The 22,115-nt window shown below is 44.5% G+C and overlaps 1 protein-coding gene across 1 annotated transcript in view; it reads right to left on the reverse strand.

The window, feature by feature from the left end:
* The window catches only part of WWP2 (WW domain containing E3 ubiquitin protein ligase 2), a 144,608-nt gene that overhangs the window by 58,180 nt on the left and 64,313 nt on the right, over positions 1 to 22,115 (reverse strand). Inside the window, exon 7 of the mRNA XM_082863378.1 lies at positions 2,980 to 3,101. Within this exon, the coding sequence (XP_082719504.1) occupies positions 2,980 to 3,101 (122 nt within the window). The remainder of the gene's footprint in view (positions 1 to 2,979; positions 3,102 to 22,115) is intronic.

Genomic DNA, 22,115 nt, shown 5'->3' on the forward strand with positions numbered 1-22,115 from the left:
GGCCCAACTAGTCCCTGGGTCTTACACACGTGCTATACACCGGGGGCAGAATCTGACTGCAGTCAATGTGACTCCCCACCTTACATGCATGGAAATCACATTTAAGGGAGGAATGAGTGAGAGATGTAATTTTTTTTTGCGGGGGTGGGGGGCGGGTAAAGTTTTCAAGAAAAAATTAGAAAGTAAATCATTGCACACAAGTGCCAATAAAGTGCTATACCATTAGCCTAGTCCTTGACTCCACCACTTCTAAAACTCAGAGATATAATATTTATACAGACAGACCGCCATTCACCTTCTTTTTATAAAAACGGATACTTTACAGTTGTGATGTGAAAAAAACACCTGGAAGTCAGCTCCGTCTTTGCCCCAAATGTCTTTTTCATGCATAGCTGCAGAGCACAGCCAAAAAGCCTTGCTAAATAAATCTTGTATGTCTCTGGAAACGTTTCCTGGAAGCACGGCTCTCTACCACCACCATTTTGGAACTGGTCCTAGCAGTTCGAACAGCGGTATATGGAGATGTCCATATACCTGTATGTCCATACAGGGATGAAGATGTCCTCAATCAGAGCCTCAACCCCCTTCTAGTTTTATGCTACCAAAGAGGGGCGCTTCTGTCTGCTCCCCAAAGGAAAGGTGAGATCTTTCTGTACCCCTTGGATAGACATTAAAAAGCCTACAAAGTCCAGGCTGGCTGTGGGCCAAATGTGAACCGTCATCAGAGCAGAAAGGAAACAAGATAGGGGCCAAGCCCTGTATTTTAACAGGCAGAAATCCCTAACATTCAATGACTGTCCTTCACAGACATGTTTGGGAACAGTTTGGGCATTCAGACACAGCACCATAAGACATCTCCGAGGCAGTTTGGGGTTACAGATATTTGGCTTTCGGAAGACGTGGCTGACACATGCCTCATCTGCTGAAATACATAATGTTCCTGGAGATAAGGACAATACACAAAGGTACCTAAAAATAAGAGTAGGGGAAACACAGACCTGTTTAAATGTCCAATGAGAGTTACACAAAGACCATCACCACAGAAAGGCAATTTACCCATAGGTGTTTTTTGGGGTTTTTTTTGCGGGGGCGTTGTTTTTTGGGGGGGGGGCTGGCTGTGCCGCGCGGCACATGGGATCCTAGTTCCCCAACCCGGGATCGAAGCTGCGCCCCCTGCATTGGAGGCATGCAGTCCCAACCACAGGACAATCCGGGAAGTCCTACCCATAGTTTTTTTAAGACAAGCAGAGATGGCTGGGGGAGACCAGCATCACAACGATGCAGGCCCCTGGAGGAACAAAGTGGCTGGTATCACACCTGTGGCATCCAGGAAACAACTGCTTCCAAAGCCAGTTCCCCTTGCCCGTTTGTGAACACCGGCCCTCATCTATGAGTGGCTTTTTTATTTCATCACGCCACATGGCTTGTGGGATCTTAGTTCCCGGACCAGGGGTTTAACCTGGGCCCTGGCAGTGAAAGAGCCAAGTCCTAACCACTGGACCACCAGGGAATTCCCACAAGTGACTTATTTGCTTAAGAGAAACATGTTTACTGGTGCTCGCGGAGCTGCATACAGTATTCTGTAACGCAGTCCACAGCCCCCACCTCACTGTCCCCACCACACAAACGGGAAGCCAGGCCACCCCCAGCTTCTGTAACTGGCAGTTCCAGCACTTGCACACGATGGTTGGCAAAGGAGCACCAGGCAGGCTGAGACAGCTACCGCTTATGCCCCTCACCTCCAGCTCACCCTCGTCCTCAAGCCTCGGGGCGAGCTCGCTAACTCAATTCCTGCAGGTGGGTCCCAAACTCCAGGGAGAAAGTCAGGCCACTGCACACACAGTGAGCCTTGCGGGACACAGGCCACTCCACCCTGCAGTCTGCCGCAGACGACAGTATAGCCGAGCACCCTGAGCTATCAAAGGGGCTCTGCAGCCCTCATGCAGTGCTGCAAGAGAACTAAAAGTCATTAGAAAGTAACCCCAATCGACTTCTCCTGCTCAATAAGTTTGTCACACAAAGGGCAGGAACAGTACCATGGTAACGCTTATGTGAAGAAGCTGTGCTGCTCTGAACTTCCCGTCCTTCCTGTCACACCTCTGTTATCATGAGCATCTACAAAATTATTTCAGTGTATCTTACTGATTTAAACACCTGCATTTCCCCCACCTCCAGCTTACCAAAGCAAACGCCTGTGTCCCTTCCCAACTGCCCCGAATTAAGACAAATTACCAAATGACCAGCAGTCACAAAAGGTATGACAATCTTCAAGATGTTTAGGAAAAAAACCTTTTTTTTGGTCCCTTCCCCTTTTTAATTCAACACTGTCTGGATGAGACAGAAGGAAAACACGACAAAAGTGGATTTGCTCTGAAATAGATCCTTCTCTTCCCACTTATGGGGAAGCAGGATCAAGGGCAGAGAGGTTCCATGTGGATGTGGAAGCACTATCTGCTCTCAAATGGACCAAATAGTCTCAGTGCAACAGCCACAGGAGGCCCCCCAGTGGCAGCTGGGCTTTGCTCCTGGTCCAGCATCCCAACCTGCTCAACAGTGCTGCCATCTTCTCTAAGCCAGCTCTTCACAACAATACTTAGTCTTCTTTCTCCCTAGTCTGATTAGTCCCTTAAATTAAGGAAATGAAAAAACGTGTCATGTGTAAGTAAGATATCGCCCCCCTCGCAAAGAAATCCAATGTTGATAAGAAATGAATTTAAATATCAATACTTTTCATTTCTGTACAAAGGAAGATTTCAGACGAGCACAGTAATGTGGAGAATAACCTTGGCTGTACACACTATGCCGGAGAGAAAAGAAGACGGGTCATGGAAAGACTGATGGATTCAAATTCCATCTTAGTGTGGGAGTCTTCTCTCACCCACCCTGCATCCTGACACAGCAGGCAGGGTCCCGACTCCATGTGAGAACAAGTTAGAGGCCATGCTTTAGTCTGGGCTGGTGCTCTGCGCTGTCACTCACCTGTGCCATTGGCCAAGCCACTGTGGCTTGGGTTCTTGAGGGGCTGATGCTGCCGGCTGCTAGTACCGGGGCTCTGCTCACCAGTTGCTGTTCTGGCTGAACCACCTGAATGTCTGTGTGTCCTGGGGGTTCAAAATATAAAGCAGACAGATATAAGTCACTGTGAAAAAGACAGAGGTGTGCCCCACCTAAGTCACTGTATTCCCTCTCTTGCTATTTATGGGAAATAAGCCCCGTAATAGTCCTTGTGGTCTTTGATTCGACAGAAGCTGGCCCTGAATGGAGAGACCCAGGTAAGCTTCCTTCTTGGTAAAAGCACAGAAGGCAACTTGCGGTAAACTTTTCCATTTGAAGTAAACAAATCCAGAGTGAATTTCCCCCACATCTGAAAAAACTGGCAAAATATCCCGTGACCATCACATTATTTTTATTGGGCTTGAATGTAAGAAATAAACAAGAATCACTGAACAGGCTACAGATGACATGTTTCTCCCACTGGCCAAAAAAGAGCCCAAAACTTATCCAAATCCATATTCTCTATGGCTAGAAACATGCTTGCCTTGGGAATAAAAGTCAAGGGGCATTAGACAACTGCAACCAATGTGTATGTTGACATGTTTTATCTAGGAAAGGTGATTCAACATCCATGCAAGTAAATGAGGAACAAATGCAGAGAGGGATCTGTACCGCAAGGAAAATGGTGGAATACAGCAGCAGAGGCTCGATCTAACATCTTCAGAGGACACAAGGCAACAGACAGTACATGTTCTCACGGTCCTGTGGTAGCTTGATTTTGTTCACTTGATGGAAATGTCTAAGCTTCCCTGCCTTTCTCAGTTTTGTCAAAGGAGGTTATTCTACTTCCTACTCATTATATACTACTTTTCAACAGTGAGATGATTTAAGTACTACCCAGTGAAGAAAAGACCACCCCTCTCCAGGCAGAGAAACAGAGATCCAGAGAACAATTTACAACCACGGGACTCGGGGCAGTGACAATACCACCAACAATAAACGTGAAAACAATGACTATGGAAGAATTTAATATTCATTGAGCTGGAATATTACGTTCCAGGTACCTGTGGTGTGCTGTGCACTTTGCATATATTATCTCATTTAACCTGGCAACCCTAGAGGTGGCTTACTATTATTATGCTCATTTTACAGGTGAAAACAGACACCGAGAAAGTGAGCAATGGAGCAATGGAGCAAAGATTCAAATCCAGGTGCTCTAAGGTCAAGAGCCCACGCTCTCTGGTTGGAGGCTGGGGGTGGGAAGCCTGGACTTAAGCTGAATCCCTTCCAGGTTAGTCATTGGTCATTTGGTCAATGGCGAGACGCAGACCTCTAATAGAAAGCTCCCAGAAATAGTCACAAATGTAGAAAATAAACTTATAGTTACCAGGGGATAAGCAGGGGAAGGGATAAATTGGAAGACTGGGATTGACACATACACACTACTATATATAAAATAGATAACTAATAAGGACCTACTGTATAATAGCACAGGGAACTCAACTCAATACCCTGTAATGGCCTATATGGGAAAAGAATCTAAAAAAGAATGGATAGGGACTTCCGTCGTGGTCTAGTGGTTAAGACTTCACCTTCCAATGCAGGGGGTGCAGGTTCGATCCCTGGTCAGGGAGCTAAGATCCCACACGCCTCGGGACCAAAAAACCAAAACATAAAACAGAAACAATATTGTAAGAAATTCAATAAAGACTTTTAAAATGGTCCACATCAAAAATCTTTAAAAAAAAAAAAAAGAGTGCATATATGTATAACAGATTCACTTTGCTGTACACCTGAAACTAACACAACTTTGTATATCAACTATACCCCAATAAAATTAAAAATAAAAATAAAATTTTTTATACCCCAATAAAATTTTTTAAAAAATAAACAGCAACAATAAGAAAGAAAGAAAGAAAAAAGAAAGAAAGAAAGAAAAAAAGAAAGGAAGAAAGAAAGGAAGGAAGAAAGAAAGCTCCCCCCACTGGGAGGCTCCATACCCACCAGAACATCTCTGCTGGTGAGACATTCTGGTCCCGTATGTTGGGACAAACTTACAGCGCAACAAACTCAGAGATTCCTGGAGGAATAAGAAGTGCCTCCACTGACTACCTTCTCCAACACGATGAGTATAAACCAAAATGCTAACAGTGATTATCTTTGGACGTTGGGAATACGGATGCCTTTAGTGTTTCCTTTTGTGCTTTTCTGGGTTTTTCTGATTTTCTTCATTAAGCATGTCTACTTTTGAGCAAGGAAGAAACACAATTATTTAAAAAGAAAAAATAAAGTTTTTTCTTGGGGCCAAAACTACAAAAAAGAAAAAAAAAGAAGAAGAAAAAGAAACCTAGTAAACCCTGGAGCCCTTTGTACCTAAGGCTGCATGGCACTTAAAAATGGATAGAGAGAGTACGACTGAGCTGTGGAAATAAAGATTTAATTTGGACTCTCTTTTTCCGTCTTATTTTTCCCTGAGCTAATTTCATAAATCAAAGCTGTCAATCACACCTCAGTCAAGAAAAATATCTCAGAGTCCCCACTCCATGGGAAGGAATATTAATATTGAGCATTTCACCATAAGTCCTCTTCAAAAGCAGAATGAGTGCAGACTGTTCCAAAGGGAAAGATGGTCGTTAGCCACTGGTGAATGTGCGTATATGTGTTGAGGGCAGAGAGCTTGAGAGAGATCAAATTGGTTAATAGAAGGTTTATTTCAGACAAGAATCCCCTTAAAAGGACAAAAGAAGGGCTTCCCTGGTGGCGCAGTGGTTAAGAATCCGCCTGCCAAGGCAGGGAACACAGGTTCGAGCCTTGGTCCAGGAAGATCCCACGTGCCGCGGAGCAACTAAGCCCATGCACCACAGCTACTGAGCCTGCGCTCTACAGCCCACGAGCCACAAATACTGAGCCCGCACGACACAACTACTGAAGCCCGCGTGCCTAGAGCCCATGCTCCACAACAAGAGAAGCCACTGCAATGAGAAGCCCGTGCACCGCAGCAAAGAGTAGGCCCCGCTCGCTGCAACTAGAGAAAGCCCGCACGCAGCAACAAAGACCCAGTGCAGCCAAAAATAAATTAATTAATTTTTAAAAAAAAAAGGACAAAAGAAAAAAAGCCTCTGTGATTTTGTACTCACAGCCCACAGCAGAGGGCTCACCCCTCTGGGCGCAGCAGGCCACAGGGCAGGGGGTCGGGGGGCAGCATAGAAAATGCGACACTCATTGTGTCACACGCACGGGCTCTGACAGGCCCATGATTCCTTCTAGGTCCTGGGCTCCTTGTCCCTCTGCAGAGCAGCTGGGCGTGACAACAGGGTGGGTCCCATTACTCTCCTAGCCCCTCCTTCCCTTCCCTAAAGGGGCGTGTGGTCAGAGTTGAGAGAGAATACTTTCAGAAATATTCAACCACTAATGACAGCAGCACACCCTGAATGACAGGCTGGTGCAGAGCCGGGATTAGCTTGTAAGCCAGGGGCAGCTGGGACCACTTTGTGTGAATTGCCACCTCCCTGCCCGTGGCCACCCAGCTACCCACCCACCCCATACACACACACACACACACACACACACACACACACACACACCCTTCCCCCAGATTCTTCTCTTGCATTACCTTTAAAATAAGGCTCTTAGAAGGAAGAGAAGGCCTCAATGTTTGAGGACAATCTTCTCTTCAGCAGTTTCTTCTCTGGGAGGTCACTCAACCCTTAAAAGATGGGACTGTGTTGTGATTAAAAGCTGGCCCAAAAGCTGAAACCACACACCATAAGCCAAAATAGTACCAGGACACAAGCGGGGCGATGCGGTGGAGATGAGCTGGGCCCCACCACACGCAGCAATGACTTCAACCTTGGCCTGATCCCTCCACCACCTTGGGGGCGGGAGGGAGGATCTATGCAGCCCCTGGGGCAGTCAGAAGAAGGCAGAACGGCAAAATTCCATGAATGGTTTTAAGTCACCTAGTTACAGAGATTCAGCTCTCACTGCACCACGTGCCTCTCAAAATGCTGGTGTGAAGTTACCTAAGTTCCTCCCTCAGATCAGGAACTAAGACCCCCCTAAGGAATGCCAGTCAAGGTCAGGGCCCTGGGATTCCCTCTCCACTCTGCAGAAAGAGAACTGACACAGGTGAGGTCCCCAGGAGAGGGCTCTTGGCTGTCCCTTGCCATTCAAGCTTTGACATTCATAGCACTGGCCTCAGTCCTCAGCTGACCCTGAGAGCCACAGCCTCCAATGTTGTGGGACACCCTGCATTGCTCTGCATGAAGGCCAGAGAATTGCATTCAATCATTATCTTCTGAGCACTAGGCCCTGTTCTAGGGCTAGCAACAAAACAGAAAGAGTCGCTGATCTCAAGGAGCTTACATCTTAGTGGAAATGCGGTGATTTGTACTTCTGCTCAGAAACAAATTTGCATCACACCCTACAATGCCAGTGTGTGAGAGAGCCACTTGTCTAGTGAGTGAGCCTGCCTGATAACTTGGCATTATCACCCAGTGCAGCTTTGTTGCTCATCACATATGTAATAGTTTATGTGGGGTAATTAAACAAAACAAAACTTTGTTTAAATAAAAAAGCCAGCCCTAGCATCAGTAATGCAAATGAAAACAAAATGAAGAGTCAAAAAAAGTGATGGCTCACAGACACGAAAACCAAAATTTTTGATAAATTAAAAAATGAAATTCTAAATTTGGTGGTCACACAGAATTTGGGATTGATAAATCTACCACATCCTTTATGAGGAAATGGATTTAAAAAGTAGTCGGTGGCTTCATCAAAATTTAAAACTCCTGCTCTTCCAAAGACACTATCAAGAAAATGAAAAGACAGTCCCTAGACTGGGAAAAATCATTTGCAAGATACCTATCTGATAAAGGATTTATTTCTAGAAAAAAAAACTCTCAAAACTCAATAATAAAAAGAATAAACCAATAAAAATAATCAAAAGATTTTAAAAGAGAAGATCTACAAACAGCAAATAAGCACATGAAAGATGCTCAACATCATTAGTCATTAGGGAAATACAAATTAAAACGACAATGAGGTACCATCACACAACTGTTACAATGGACAAAGTAAAAACAAAACAAAACAAACCTAAAAAATCACACACACACAAACAAAAACAAAACAAAAAAACCTGCCAGTAACAGTACTGGTGAGAACACAAAGCACCTGGGACTCTCAAACACTGCTGGAGGGAACACAACGTGGCACCATCGCTTTGGAAAAGAGTTTGGCAGTCTCTTATAAAGTTAAACATGCACTTAGCATACGAACCAACAATCCTATGCCTAGGTATTTACGCAAGAGAAATGAAAACGTTTACATGAAACCTGTAGGCAAATTATAGTGACTTTATTCATAACTTCCAAAAACATAAACAACCCAAACTGGTGAATGAACAGACAGACTGTGGTACATCCACACAGTGAAATACTACTCAGTAAATAAAGGGATTGAACTACTGATGATGCAACAACATAGATGAATCACAAATGCATTATGCTAAGTGGAAGAAGACAGACACAAAAGGCTACAGAGTATATCCATCCATTTTTATGACATTTAGGAAGAGGTAAAACTGTAGGGAAAGGAAGCAATTAGTATCTGCCAATAGCTGGAGAAAGAAGTAGGGGCTGACTATAAAGGGGCATGAGGGAACTTCTGGGGGAGATGAAACTTTCAATATCTTGATTATGGTAGTGGTTACCAGACGCTATACTTTTATCAAACTGTACATTGCATAGGGGGCATTTTATTGTATACCTCCTTAAACCTATCTTCATTATTTTAAAAAGCAATTTGTGTGTTTCAGTCACTGCAAAAACAGCTCATCATGGGCTTCCCTGGTGGCGCGGTGGTTGAGAGTCCGCCTGCCAATGCAGGGGACACGGGTTCATGCCCCGGTCCGGGAAGATCCCACATGCCACGGGGTGGCTGGGCCCATGAGCCATGGCCAATGAGCCTGCGCGTCCGGAGCCTGTGCTCCGCAATGGGAAAGGCCACAACAGTGAGAAGCCCGCGTACTGCAAAAAAAAAAAAAAAAAAAAAAAAACAGCTCATCACGTGAGAAAAAATTAAAGTTTTAAAAGGCAGGTAACTTGGGACTTCCCTGGTGGTCCAGTGGTTAAGAATCCGCCTTCCAATGCAGGGGACAGGGTTCGATCCCTGGTCAGGGAACTAAGATCCCACGTGCCGTGGGGCAACTAAGCCTGTGCGCCACAACTAGAGAGCCCATGCACCGCAACTACTGAACCCGCACGCTCTGGAGCCCACGCACCACAACTAGAGAGAAACCCATATGAGGCAATGAAGAGCCTGTGCACCACAATGAAAGATCCCGCGTGCCGCAGCTAAGACCCGACACAGCCATAAATAAATAAATATATAAATTTTTTTAAAGGCATGTAACTTATGGTATGAGGATAGCCCCCTCCCAAAAATAAAACACCCAGAAAACAAGAACCTTGATGGGAATGTGATTCAGGCAATACTCAGGACTCTACAAACACTCTGTATTAATAAATATAGGGATTCTTCAAAGCCTGGGGACACATCTCTCCCAAATGTCAAGAATTCGTGGTTGGGCTTTCCTGGTGGCACAGTGGTTGACAGTCCGCCTACCGATGCAGGGGACACGGGTTCATGCCCCGGTCCGGGAAGATCCCACATGCCGCGGAGTGGCTGGGCCCATGAGCCATGGCCACTGAGCCTGCGCGTCCGGAGCCTGTGCTCCGCAACGGGAGAGGCCACAACAGTGAGAGGCCCGCGTACCGCAAAAAAAGAAATCATGGCTGACCGGATACCGGGTGCCAAGCATACTTTTCTATCTTGGTAAAAGAGGCCCAGGATACTAAAGGGAGGTTCTTTGACCTCAGAATTCAGGCCCATTAGCTCAGCAAAAGAGAAGTTTCAGGGTAGAACTACTGATGGTGGGGTTTTCCTCCATTTAAATTAAAAAAAAAAAAAAACACCAAAAAACAGATACAGAAGTTAAAAATTGTCTAATAATCTTTTTTCCTACATCTTTATTAGAGTATAATTGCTTTACAATGGTGTGTTAGTTTCTGCTTTATAACAAAGTGAATCAGTTATACATATACATATGTTCCCATAGCCTAATAATCTTAAAACTCTTCTCACACTCCAATCCAGGGAATCGATTTTTGCCTGGATGACTAGAACCAAGAGGGCGGCCCCTCCTCCAAGTCCTCTTAACTGGGCATTGTCTTTTAATAGCAGCATGGAAACAAAACTGAGTGAGGCTGGGCTGGTTTCCAGTAAAAGAACCAGAAAAAGAAAAAAGAAAAAAGAAAAAAAAAACACCAGCCACTTAAAATAGAAGCATGGAGGGAAAAAATGGGAAGTGGTGATGGGAAAAGAAACGTTTTCCACCATTCAGAGAGGCGTCACTAAGCAAACCTGCTCCCACCTACAGCCGCCTCAATTCTTCCTTCTCATTCAAATGTGGAGGGGGGGCGGGGGGAGGGGGAGGGGGATAAAAAGGAGAGGTGAAAAGGGAAAGGCGCAATTAGAGTTAAAAATGGGGCCATCCGAGTCATTCCAAGGGTAATTTATGGCTCCACTCCACACCCTACCTCTAGCTGCCAGCCTCAGAAACGACAGGAAAGGTAAAAATAAAACTGCTGCAAGTCCATTCTACGTGACAGAAAGACAAGTGATTTACTTTTGCCCAACCTGGAATATAGAGCAAGCTTCTCAATGGTGGCAGCTTCCTGAGACTAAAAAAAAATCATTTTAAGAGAGAAAATACAATAAATTTTGACTCACCTCATCTCATCCCAGGTTGCATGTTGGGCTTCACTAAAAAGAACGCTCAAACGCCCTCCCAAACTTGACCGAGAGATGAAGTCCAGGGGAAGCGGTCACTGTCTCGTTCCACCCCACCCCCGCTCGGGGCAGGAGGGGATGATCTGAGGTTCCTTGAACACAGAGGGCAGCCCCTGACTTATTTGTCCCATGTCCTGAGATGGTACAAGGGCATGGGATGCTCTAGCAGCTCGGGAGATGAGCGTGGTGGACCATCTGCCTCCACTGACACGCAGGAGGAAGCTGCACAGGGCTGACCCTGAATACGGAGCTCCAGCTTCTGCTACAGGTGGGCCAGAAAAGTATCTCCACCTTCTTCCTCCCGGCATCACATCTTGTTTGAACTGGCCCAGCCCAGAGTGTCCCTGTGCTACAGCCCCAGACCTGAAAGAGCCACAGGGGACCCTGCGGTACCGGGGATGACAGTATACGGGGCGTTATTTCTAAGTGTTCTGACAACGAATCGCAAAGGCAGGGATTCAGCAGGAGGGAGGTAAGCTCCTAAAAGAATATGTTCAAAGGACATTCCTCCAAACCTCCCTCTAAACTCCTCCCAAGGAAAATTCAGAGCCTTTGCAGATCTACTCGCCTGGCATCCTCTTCTCTGGACTCTTCACCCAGTTGGCTTCTCATCCAAATCTTAGTCTAAATGTCCCTCACCTCCCAGCCTGCACTAAACTCCCTTTAATTCTTTTCGCACAGCATTCTAAACTTTTCCCTTATGGCACTTCCATTTGTGATTATATGTTTATCTGTTTAATGTCTGACTTCAGCGAGGCCCATGAGGGTAGGACCTTGTCTGTTTTGTGTACCTTTCTATAACCAGCACCTAGAATGCGCTTGGCACCAGAGTAGGCATATAAAAACATTTGCTGAATGAATAAAAGAAGCAAGCTCTCAAGCACAAAAGCACTCTTGGGCCTGTAACCTCTAATACTTCCCATGGTCGTGGCAACCAGTCCTCACCTCCCCATCTCCCTCCACCCTTTTAAAGAATGGAATCCGTGCTGAGAGATGGAATCCACAATCTACCAGGTATTGAGAAGTGTCAGAGCTAGTGTCTTCCAGAAAGGTTAGCCCTGAACATCATGTAAAAACATTCTCTAGGGCTTCCCTGCTGGCGCAGTGGTTGAGAGTCCGCCTGCCGATGCAGGGGACATGGGTTCGTGCCCCGGTTCAGGAGGATCCCGCATGCGGCGGAGTGGCTGGGCCCGTGAGCCATGGCCGCTGGGCCTGCGCGTCCGGAGTCTGAGCTACGGGAGAGGCCACAACAGTGAGAGGCCCGTGTACCGCAAAAAAAAAAAAAACATTCTCTAGCATCAGGGTCTACAGATAAAAATCATTTCATTAGACTCATTACTAAAATTGCAAGACAATCTTCAAATCCAACCAAATTTTATTTTTCATGGGTTTTTTTGTTCTAGCTATAATTTTCAAGTGCTCTCCAACAGGTGAAGACTAGGCAAGTGATTAAATATGGGATTTAAGAAAGATACCTTCTGTGGTCGGCAGAATTTCTAAAATGCCCCTCCTCCCAAAGACACCCCACCCTAATGCCTAAAACTAGGGAATATGATGACATATCACACCCTTGATTATGTTATTATATGGCATATGATATTACCATAATAATATATGATAATATTATGATATTATATGGCACAGCTGACCTTAAGAAAGGGACATGAGGGAATTCCCTGGTAGTCCAGTGGTTAGGACTCGGCACTTTCACTGCTGGGGCCCAGGTTCAATCTCCGGTCGGGACTGCCATGCCGTGTGGCCAAATAAAAAATAATAAATGTATTTAAAAATAAGAAAGAAAGGGACATCATGCAGATGGGTCCAATCTAATGACATAATCTAAAAGCAGAACACTTTCTCCAGCAGTTGTCAAAAGTGGAGGGCAGAAGAGAAAATCAGACAGATTCAAAGCACGAGGGAAATCTGACACACCCTTGCCAGCTTGATGATGAGTGGGGTGGGGGGGGTACATATGAGAAGAAGTGTGGATGGCCTTAATAAGGAGCTGAGTAAGACCTAACTGAGAGCCAGCAAGGAAATGGGAACTCAGTCCTACAATGACTCAGTCAATGGCTCGAATCAGCTTTGAAGCAAATTCTTCCTTAGTTTCCAGATAAGCATGCAGCCCTGCTGACACCTTGATTTTGGCCTTGTGAGACCCTAAGGAGACCAGTCAGCCAGCTATGGTGTCCTCGTCTTCTGACCTGCAGAACTGTGAGCTCACAAATGATGCTGTTTTAAGCCCTAAATTCGTGGTCATTTGTTACATGGCAGTTGAAAACTAATAGATTCTCTCAGCACAAATAAATGTCAGTTTCCACAGAAGAAGATACTAATTTTCAAATATACGGCTAGGTAATTCTTGCTGAGCACCCCACCTCACTCTGTTAGAAGGCCTTATACAGAGATGGAGATGCCCTATGGAATCAGTGCTCATCTCATAGGGATGCATTTCCATGATCCAAATGTCCTTTATGAGACACGCATTCCTCACATTCAACCATCACTTGGGGATTTGAACAGCTATATATATGTGGGACATTACTGTTCTCAGAGGGTAAGTAAGTAACTCTCTTTCCTGGTAGAGTTCAGGCACATGGGCTTCACACATTCTTTTTCCAAGCAAGACGCATTTATGTGTCAACTTATCTCTGATTCCAATGTTAACCTTAAAAGTTGCAAGGATTTGAGTAGAACAGTCCATGAAAAGGGTTGAAAGTGGAAATATCAATCATGAAGAAAAAAACAGGAGGAACAGGAGGGACAGAGCAGGCAGTGGGAACCCACCACATTCTTGGTGGTCCGGCTAAGCCTTGGAAAGCACAAGGCCATCCTGATAAAAAGTCTCCCCTGTAACCTGTGCCCCTGAAACCGCCACTTCTCAGGGAGTCAGGGTGCCAAGGAATGTAAACCAGTAGGAAGACCCACCCCAAAGTCCTGGCAAGTGAGAAGCAGGAACACAAGACTCTTTCAACTCAACAAGGATTTATTGAGTTGCTGCTACGTGCAGCAAAGCACTATTCTAGGCCCTGGTAGGGACACAAAGATGCATAAGGTCCAGATGAGTTTGGCTGAGAACTCAGCACCACTCCCCCTGCACCCCTCCCCACCTCCAAAAGAAGGAGTGCTGTAGATGGAAGAGGAAAAACTAATTCCTCAGGAGTCCCCAGTTCACCATTCTTTTCTAAGTGTAAAGCAAAATTGTATGATGTGATTTAAAATAAAGCTTTTTGCTTACCTTTTTTAAGGTAAATTTTTTAAGGTAAAATTTTAAAGAAAAAGAACCATGTCCTCATCTCCCCTTCTCCTTCACAAAATAACAATTATTCATACCATCTCCTATTCTAGACTTTAGCTAATCTCATGTTAAAAAGTGTTGTTGTTTTCTCATTTTAAAGTTGTACCTTCAAAGGCCATTTATAAGCACACAAAATAGACCCAACACGTAGATGTGCCATAAAAGTCCAAGTAAAGTCCAAGTCCAAACAGAAAATCTTCAGACAGGGAGACTGGGTAGAAATTCTTGTTCTCTTTACACTGTTAGGTGCAGAATTTCACACTCCATTATCAAATAATCAGTGAGCCAAAGATACCTTCAACTCATCAAGACAAAGAAAAGGCAGGCCAAACACGGGCTTAAAGTGCAAAGTTAGCTTAGCAAAGGGAAACAACGAAGGCAGGACAGATAGCAATTAAAAGGCAAGAAGATAAAAAGATAGCATCTTTGGAGAAAACTCCAAAGATCTCGAGAATCACAAGAAACATAAATGGACTAACCGTGAGAGCTTAAAGATAAAAGGTATCATATTGGTTTGGGGTTTTTTTCAACCTTTTTTTTTTTTTGCAGTACGCGGGCCTCTCACTGTTGTGGCCTCTCCCGTTGTGGAGCACAGGCTCCGGACGCACAGGTTCAGCGGCCATGGCTCACGGGCCTAGCTGCTCCGCGGCATGTGGGATCTTCCCGGACCGGGGTACGAACCCGTGTCCCCTGCATTGGCAGGCAGACTCTCAACCACTGCACCACCAGGGAAGCCCTCAACCTTTTTTTTTTAATTTAAATATAGTTGTCATATAAATTACATTAGTTTCAGGTATACGACATAGTGGTTCAACATTTATATACATTCCGAATTGATCACCACAATGTCTAGTTACCATCTGTTACCATACAAAGTGATTACAATATTATTGACTACATTCCCTACATCGTACATACGTCACCATGATTTATTTATTTTATAACTGGAAGCCTGCATCTCTTAATCCTCTTCACCTATTTCTCCCAACCTCCCACGCACCTCATACTATTTGTTAAAAATCCCATTAAATGCTGTTGCAAGCAACACCATCTAATATATAAGCATCCAAAAGGCTGAAACTAAATGTGGGGGGGAAAATATGCTGAGAAAACAAAGGTCAGCTGGGGAAGCTATGTTAATGTCAAACCAAACAGATTTTTTTTTTTTTTTTTTTTTGCGGTATGCGGGCCTCTCACTGTTGTGGTCCCTCCCGTTGCGGAGCACAGACACCGGACACGCAGGCCCAGAGGCCATGGCTCATGGGCCCAGCCGCTCCGCGGCATGTGGGATCTTCCTGGACCGGGGCACGAACCCGCGTCCCCTGCATCGGCAGGCAGACTCTCAACCACTGCGCCACCAGGGAAGTCCCCCAAACAGATTTTTTAAATGATTTTTAAAATTCAGGCATATTTATTAATACATATAGTCAAATTCACCCTTTTTAAGGGTGCAGTTCAGTGAGTTTAAACAAATGCATACAATCGTGTTACCACCACCACAGTCAAGACATAAAACATTTCCATCGCCCCCCAAAACTTCTTGGTGCCCTTGGCAGTCAATCCCCCCCTCAATTCCCAACAACTGCTGACTGATTTCTGTCCCAATAATTGTGCCTTTTCCAGTATGTTATGTAAATGGAGTCACATAGAATGTAGCTTTTTGTGTCTGGCTTCTTGCACTTAGCATAATGCTTTTGAGAATCACCCATGTTGTTGTAGGCTGTTCCTTTTTATTGCTCAGAACAAATAAATTTTAAGAGAAAAAACTCTAGAAAAAGAGAAGATCGTGAGATAAGGATAAAAGGTTCAATTCGCCCACAAGACGTACTTCAAATTTGTATTGTGGACAAAATAACCTTGAAATACATAACGCAGAAATTCATGGGAATTCCCTGGTGGCACAGTGGTTAAGAATCAGCCTGCCAATGCAGAGGACACAGGTTCGAGCCCTGGTCTGGGAAGACCCCACATGCCGCGGAGCAACTAAACCCGTGCACCACAACTACTGAAGCCTGTGTGCCCAGAGCCCAACAAAAGAGAAGCCACCGCAATGAGAAGCCTGCGCACCGCAACAAAGAGTAGCCCCTGCTACTCTTTGAGAAAGCCCGTGCCCAGCAATGAAGACCCAATGCAGCCATAAATAAATAAGTAAATAAATACATTTATTTTTTAAAAAAGGAAAGAAATTCATGGATATAATCTGGCCCTACCTGTTACTGCTGTCACCTCCTATTTTCCCTTCACTCCCTCCACTCCAGCCAGACTGGCCTCCTTCAACTCCAAAGGCACGCTCCCAGCTCGGTTCCTTTGCAAGAGCCATTGCTCTGCCCAACATTCTTCCCTGAGATAGCCTCACGGATAAATCTCTCACCTTCTTCAAATCTTTGCTTATAGGTCACCTTCTTAATGATACCTCTCTTTTTGTTTGTTTTTTGCGGTATGTGGACCTCTCACTGCTGTGGCCTCTCCCGTCGCAGAGCACAGGCTCTGGACGCACAAGCTCAGCGGCCATGGCTCACGGACCTAGCCGCTCCGCGGCATGTGAGATCTTCCCGGACCGGGGCACGAACCCCTCTCCCCTGTATCGGCAGGTGGACTCTCAACCACTGCGCCACCAGGGAAGCCCTAATGATACCTCTCTTGACTGCATTATATAATTGTGCATCCTGCTATTGTGTAATACATTTATATATATATATTTTCACGTGGATCAAATTTGTTTTTTAAATAATGAAGATCAATAAAACCAGAAAAAAGAGGAACACTCTGGGATTCCACACTACTATAGATGCCAAGGCAGGCAACTTTTCCAGAAAGGACGAGTCCACAAGGTGAAACCTGCAGACAAGTCAGCTGGCCTTTTGTGGCTGTAATTTTGGCAGAATGATAGAGGCGGATGCTAGAATGAAGCGAACTAATACACAAATAGAGATAAAGATGAGAGACCCATAGAATATTAAGACTAATATCTTCACTATATTTTCAGTAAGTTATGGGTACATAACAACTTCAGGAACCCCTGTGGCATGTAGAGCGTAAAGCAATATAAATTCTGTGCTTCAGTTCTGTGACTATTTTTACCTAACGCAAAATGAAAAATCTAAATATAGAATTGTTCCAGTGTTTGAAAGGAGTCGTTCTATTTAGGTTATGGAGCATGCCATCATAAAGACAGTCACTAAACCAAACCCCAAATCTCCACTTCCATAGACCTTGGCACTTTCAAAAGGAGCCATCCAGTGCCAACAGAATCCTAAAGGAAAAGTCTAACCTCACCTCACCAAACCACAACCACAAACACCATGGCTTCAGCAACCCTTTCCCCCACCATCCACATCTGTCCAAAGCATTTGCAGTCAGTTCTATTCCAATCTTTGATCATCCCATACCCAAACTGCTCAAGCTCCCATGACTAAAAAATTCTTTCTCTGAGATGCATACTCTTTTTATTGGTTTCTCTCTAAACTCTTTCCCTTTCAATCACAATTTTCTGGGACTGAGAAGTGCTAAAATCCAGACACAGATCTAGTTAAAATACACTAGAAATTTCACCCCGTCCCCTAAATCGTGGAGACACTTATATTGGCCCCATTGTTCACTGTCAGGAATACACTTTGATGTGCTCTATATCTCCTAAGTTTGTTTTGCTCTGCATTCCTCCTCCTATGGATACGCTTTTAGAGGAGTGACTCCGTCCCAGTTCCACAGAGCCTGCTAAGCAGCAGTCACAACCGTCATGGGGGATGCCACCTTAAGTGACAGCTTCATAAGCTGCTCCCCTCCTGCATTTCTTATTTCCATGAATGGCGTCTCAATCCAAGAGCCTGGGAGTCCCCTATATGCCTCCTCATCCTCCACCCTGTCTCACTAGTGAGTCACCCAGTCCTGCTCAATGATTACACCTCCTATAGGTCTTTCTCCTATTTCCTCCCTAATCTGCCACCACCCACAGCTAGTCATCCACTCCTATCTCACCAGTTCCCACAGCAGTCCTCTTATTGGTCCCTGAGTCTAGCCTCAAACTCCACTGTGTCAGACATTCCTACCTTCTTCTATTCCACATGTGTCCCTTGTCCTGTCCCCTCACTGCATGGGCTAGAAAACTCTCAGACTACCATGCCCCTAGGTTCTGGAAGTGATTTAGGTTGCACCAATGAGAAGCTCTTGCAGGAGATTTGGAAAGCAGAAGAAAGGGAGAGACCACTCTTCTGGTGGTGGTGATGGCTGTCAGTAGTTCCAGCAGTCTCCCTGCTTCACTGCCTGGACACCACTTCATGCACATGCAGTGGTTGGAGGGGCAGAAGTTTCCTGACATCTGTCTGGATTGCCACCACAGGACTATGACCTTGAAACCAAGCATGGGGAGGGCCTCATTTCTCCTCCAGCCCACCCAGTGACTTTTATAAATACCTAATTCCCCATATTAAATCCCTTTCTGCTGAAAATACCTAGAGTGGTTGCTGGTTCCTGCAATGAACCCTAACTGATACAACTTCAAATTCATCCAGCAGATACTTACCTGAATAATTTACCACAGAAATAACACAACATGCCCTTGCTCAGAACTCAGTGGTTTCCTATCTCCAAAGAATAAAATCTGAAGTCCTCAGCAAAGCATAACCCTTTGTGAACTGGTCTCACCTTCTTACCATCTCCCACAGCGGGATCAGCATTCTGTAAAGGGCCAGACAGTGAATATCTTAGGCTTTGCAGACCATATGGTCTCTGTCACACCTATTTAACTCTGCCATTGTAGCGTGAAAGTAGCCATAGATAATATGTAAATGAATGAGTATAGCTGTATTCAAATAAAATTTTATTTACAAAAAGAGGTAGTCAAGAGAATAAGAAGACAAGACATAGACTGGAAGAAAATATTTGCAAAAGACATACCTGATAAAGGACTGTTATCAGAACTCTTAAAACGCAACAATAAAGAAAGGAAAAACCTGATTTAAAAAATGGGCAAAAGACCTGAACAGACACCTCACCAAAGAAGATATACAGATGGCAAATAAGTATTTGAAAACCTGCTCTACCACGTACATCATCAGGTAAATGCAAATGAGATACCACTACATGCCTATTAGAACGGCCAAAATCTGGAACACTGACAGCACCAAATGCTGGTGAGGATGCAGAGCAACAGGAATTCTCATTCATTGCTGGTAGGGGTGTAAAATGGTACAGCCATTTTGGAAGACAGCTTGGCAATTTCTTACAAAGCTAAATATACTCTTACACTCTCACCATACAACCTAGCAATTGCTCTCCTTGGTATTACCCAAAGGAGTTGAAAACACATCCACAGACAAACCTGCACAGGGATGTTTACAGCACCTTTATTCATAACTGTCAAAACTCAGAAGCAACCAAGATTTCCTGTAGGTGAATGAATAAACCATGGTACATCCAGATAATGGATTTTTATTCAGTGCTAAAAAACAAATGAGCTATCAAGCCATGAAAAGACATGGAGGAACCTCAAATGCACATTACTAAGTGAAAGGAGACAATCTGAGCTACAAACTTTATGATTCCAATTATATGACATTCTAGAAAAAGGCAAAACTATGTAGACAGTAAAAGGATCAGTAGGTGCCAGGAATTAATAGGGAGGAAGGTATGAATAGGCAAAACACAGGAGATTTTTAGAGCCCCGAAAGTATTCTGCATAATACTACAATGGTGCATGCAAGTCACTATACATTTGTCAAAACTCACAAAGTGTACAACAGCAAGAATGAACCCTAATATAAACTATGGACGTTGGGGGGTAAAGTCCCTCATTATCATTTGGGATAATGATGTGTCAATGTAGGTTCAGCGATTGTAACAAAATGTACCACTCTAGTGTGGGATGCTGATAGCAGGGGAGGCTGTGTGTAAGTGGGGCAGGGGGTATATGGGAAATCTCTGTACCTCATACCCAGTTTTGCTATGAACCTAACACTGCTCTAAACAAACAAACAAACAGGTGGCAGCCTGGATGTGACCTGCAAACAATGGTTTGCTTCAGCTATCATCCTGAATATCTATGTGTCCACGTTACCAAATGACTAATATGTCCTCGAATATGCCAAGTTCTCTTTCTCTCCATTGCATTTTCCCACGCTGCTCCCTCAGCCTGAGTGACTTCCCTTACCCCCACTTCAATGGTCTGCAAACTCCTTAAAAGTACAGCTCAAATGTGTGAGGTTTTCCCCTAAACCCCGCCAGGTGGATTTAGGTAAACTTTCCACTGCCTTCACTCACCATCACTATGGAGTCCATTGCACTAAACTAGAATTCTCACCTGTGACTCTGTCTCCTACTGGGTGCCAGTCCTCGATGTCAGGGGCCGTGGCTTTTCTTTCTTTTTTTTTTTTTTTCCTCGGCTTTTCATCTTTTTATCACCACAACCTAGCTCACAGCCTGGCACTCATGTCTGTGGAACAAATATTGCCTCCAATTGCAGATACTTCGGATACTTGCCTTACTTTCTGGCACATACCACACCTCTCTGGGCTCAGAAGAGATGCCCAGTAAAGACCAATGAAATAAATGGATCTGAATAAATAAACGTATAATAGGGAATTCCCTGGCGGTCCCGTGGTTAGGACTCTGTGCTTCCACTGCCGGGGGCCTGGTCGGGGAACTAAGATCCCACAAGCTTCGCAGCATGGCCAAAAGCAAACAAAAAAAATGTACAATAATGTATAATGCATAATTTTAATTAGTGCAGAATTAATAAATAATAATTGATTAATAAATGTATAAATTAATGTGTAATTAATCTCCAGGATGACTTTTCGATGTCTGCCTTTGAGAACGCAGTGGGGCTCCTGTCCACAGTCTCAATCCTATTCCTTATACACCACCTGCTCAGAAGAGAGCCCTGAAAGCTCCTTGTGTGCAGGGACTGGATCTTAGCTATCAATGAACGAGTAAATGAAGTACACGTATTCCTTTTCTTACTCCTTTCTCATCCCCAGTAATCGTAGTGAGGCTAGAGCTAGATTTTAAGTAAAAGCTATTGGATGGGAGGCCTGAACTGTAAGATGCTGGGTTCAGTGTCATGCTGACAGGGTGACATCGCCACATGACTACAGTTCCAAATCAATTAGCCTTTAGTCATCTCAGTGGAAGGACAGGTGACAGTGGCCAACAATGACAGAGTGCCTGAAGGCTCAGTTCCTATCCACCCCTCATTACCCCATTAGTTTTGCTTCCCAGGACTCCCAGCAGTGTTCCCAGCAGTCTCAGGCCCCGTTAAGTTTATTTTTCTTTCCTTTCTGGGCTAGGCTGTCTGCAGACACAGCTGATGAGCTATTTAGAGCTCACCAGAGACCTTGCGCCTTTCTATGCCGCCGAGATTACAGCTCTGTTACATCTCCAGAGGTCACTGATGCCAAGGCAAGGGAGTCAATAAATCAGATATGTTTTCATCAAAGCAGGATAAAAAGGGAGAAAGGAAAGGAGGCTGGATGAAAACTTATTACAGGAGGGTCTGAACTTTCACATGTAAAAGAATCGTGTGGGAGTCTGTTAAAATCTAGATTCCAACCAACACTGCCCAGTAGTGACAGTTGATGGAGGACGGAGGCCTGCAGCCCTTCACACCAAACACATGCACACACTCACGCACATTCACATATAATCTTACAATAAATATGTACATAATACATAATAAAGAAAAATTAATTATTTAAGCCCCTATGTCTAGATTCTTAACCAAGATCCCTTTCACAGTTTTCAGACCTATTAATGAAAAACTTTAGGAACCTAAAAGCAAATTCAATGCATTCTTCCATTTGTTGGTACCATTTCCCTGTGTGACGATGGAAAATCTACTGGGATTCTAGATGGAGGAGCTAGTTACTCAAGTCAGAAGAAATCTTAAGGCTATGCTTGGAGCAGCAGCAGTGCTCACGGGCAGTCCTATGGTTTCACCCATTGGGTGACATCACTTTAACTCCCTGGTTTCATG

The sequence above is a fragment of the Leucopleurus acutus genome, assembly GCF_964270905.1.
Source record: "Leucopleurus acutus genome assembly, chromosome: 20".
Lineage (NCBI taxonomy): Eukaryota > Metazoa > Chordata > Mammalia > Artiodactyla > Delphinidae > Leucopleurus > Leucopleurus acutus.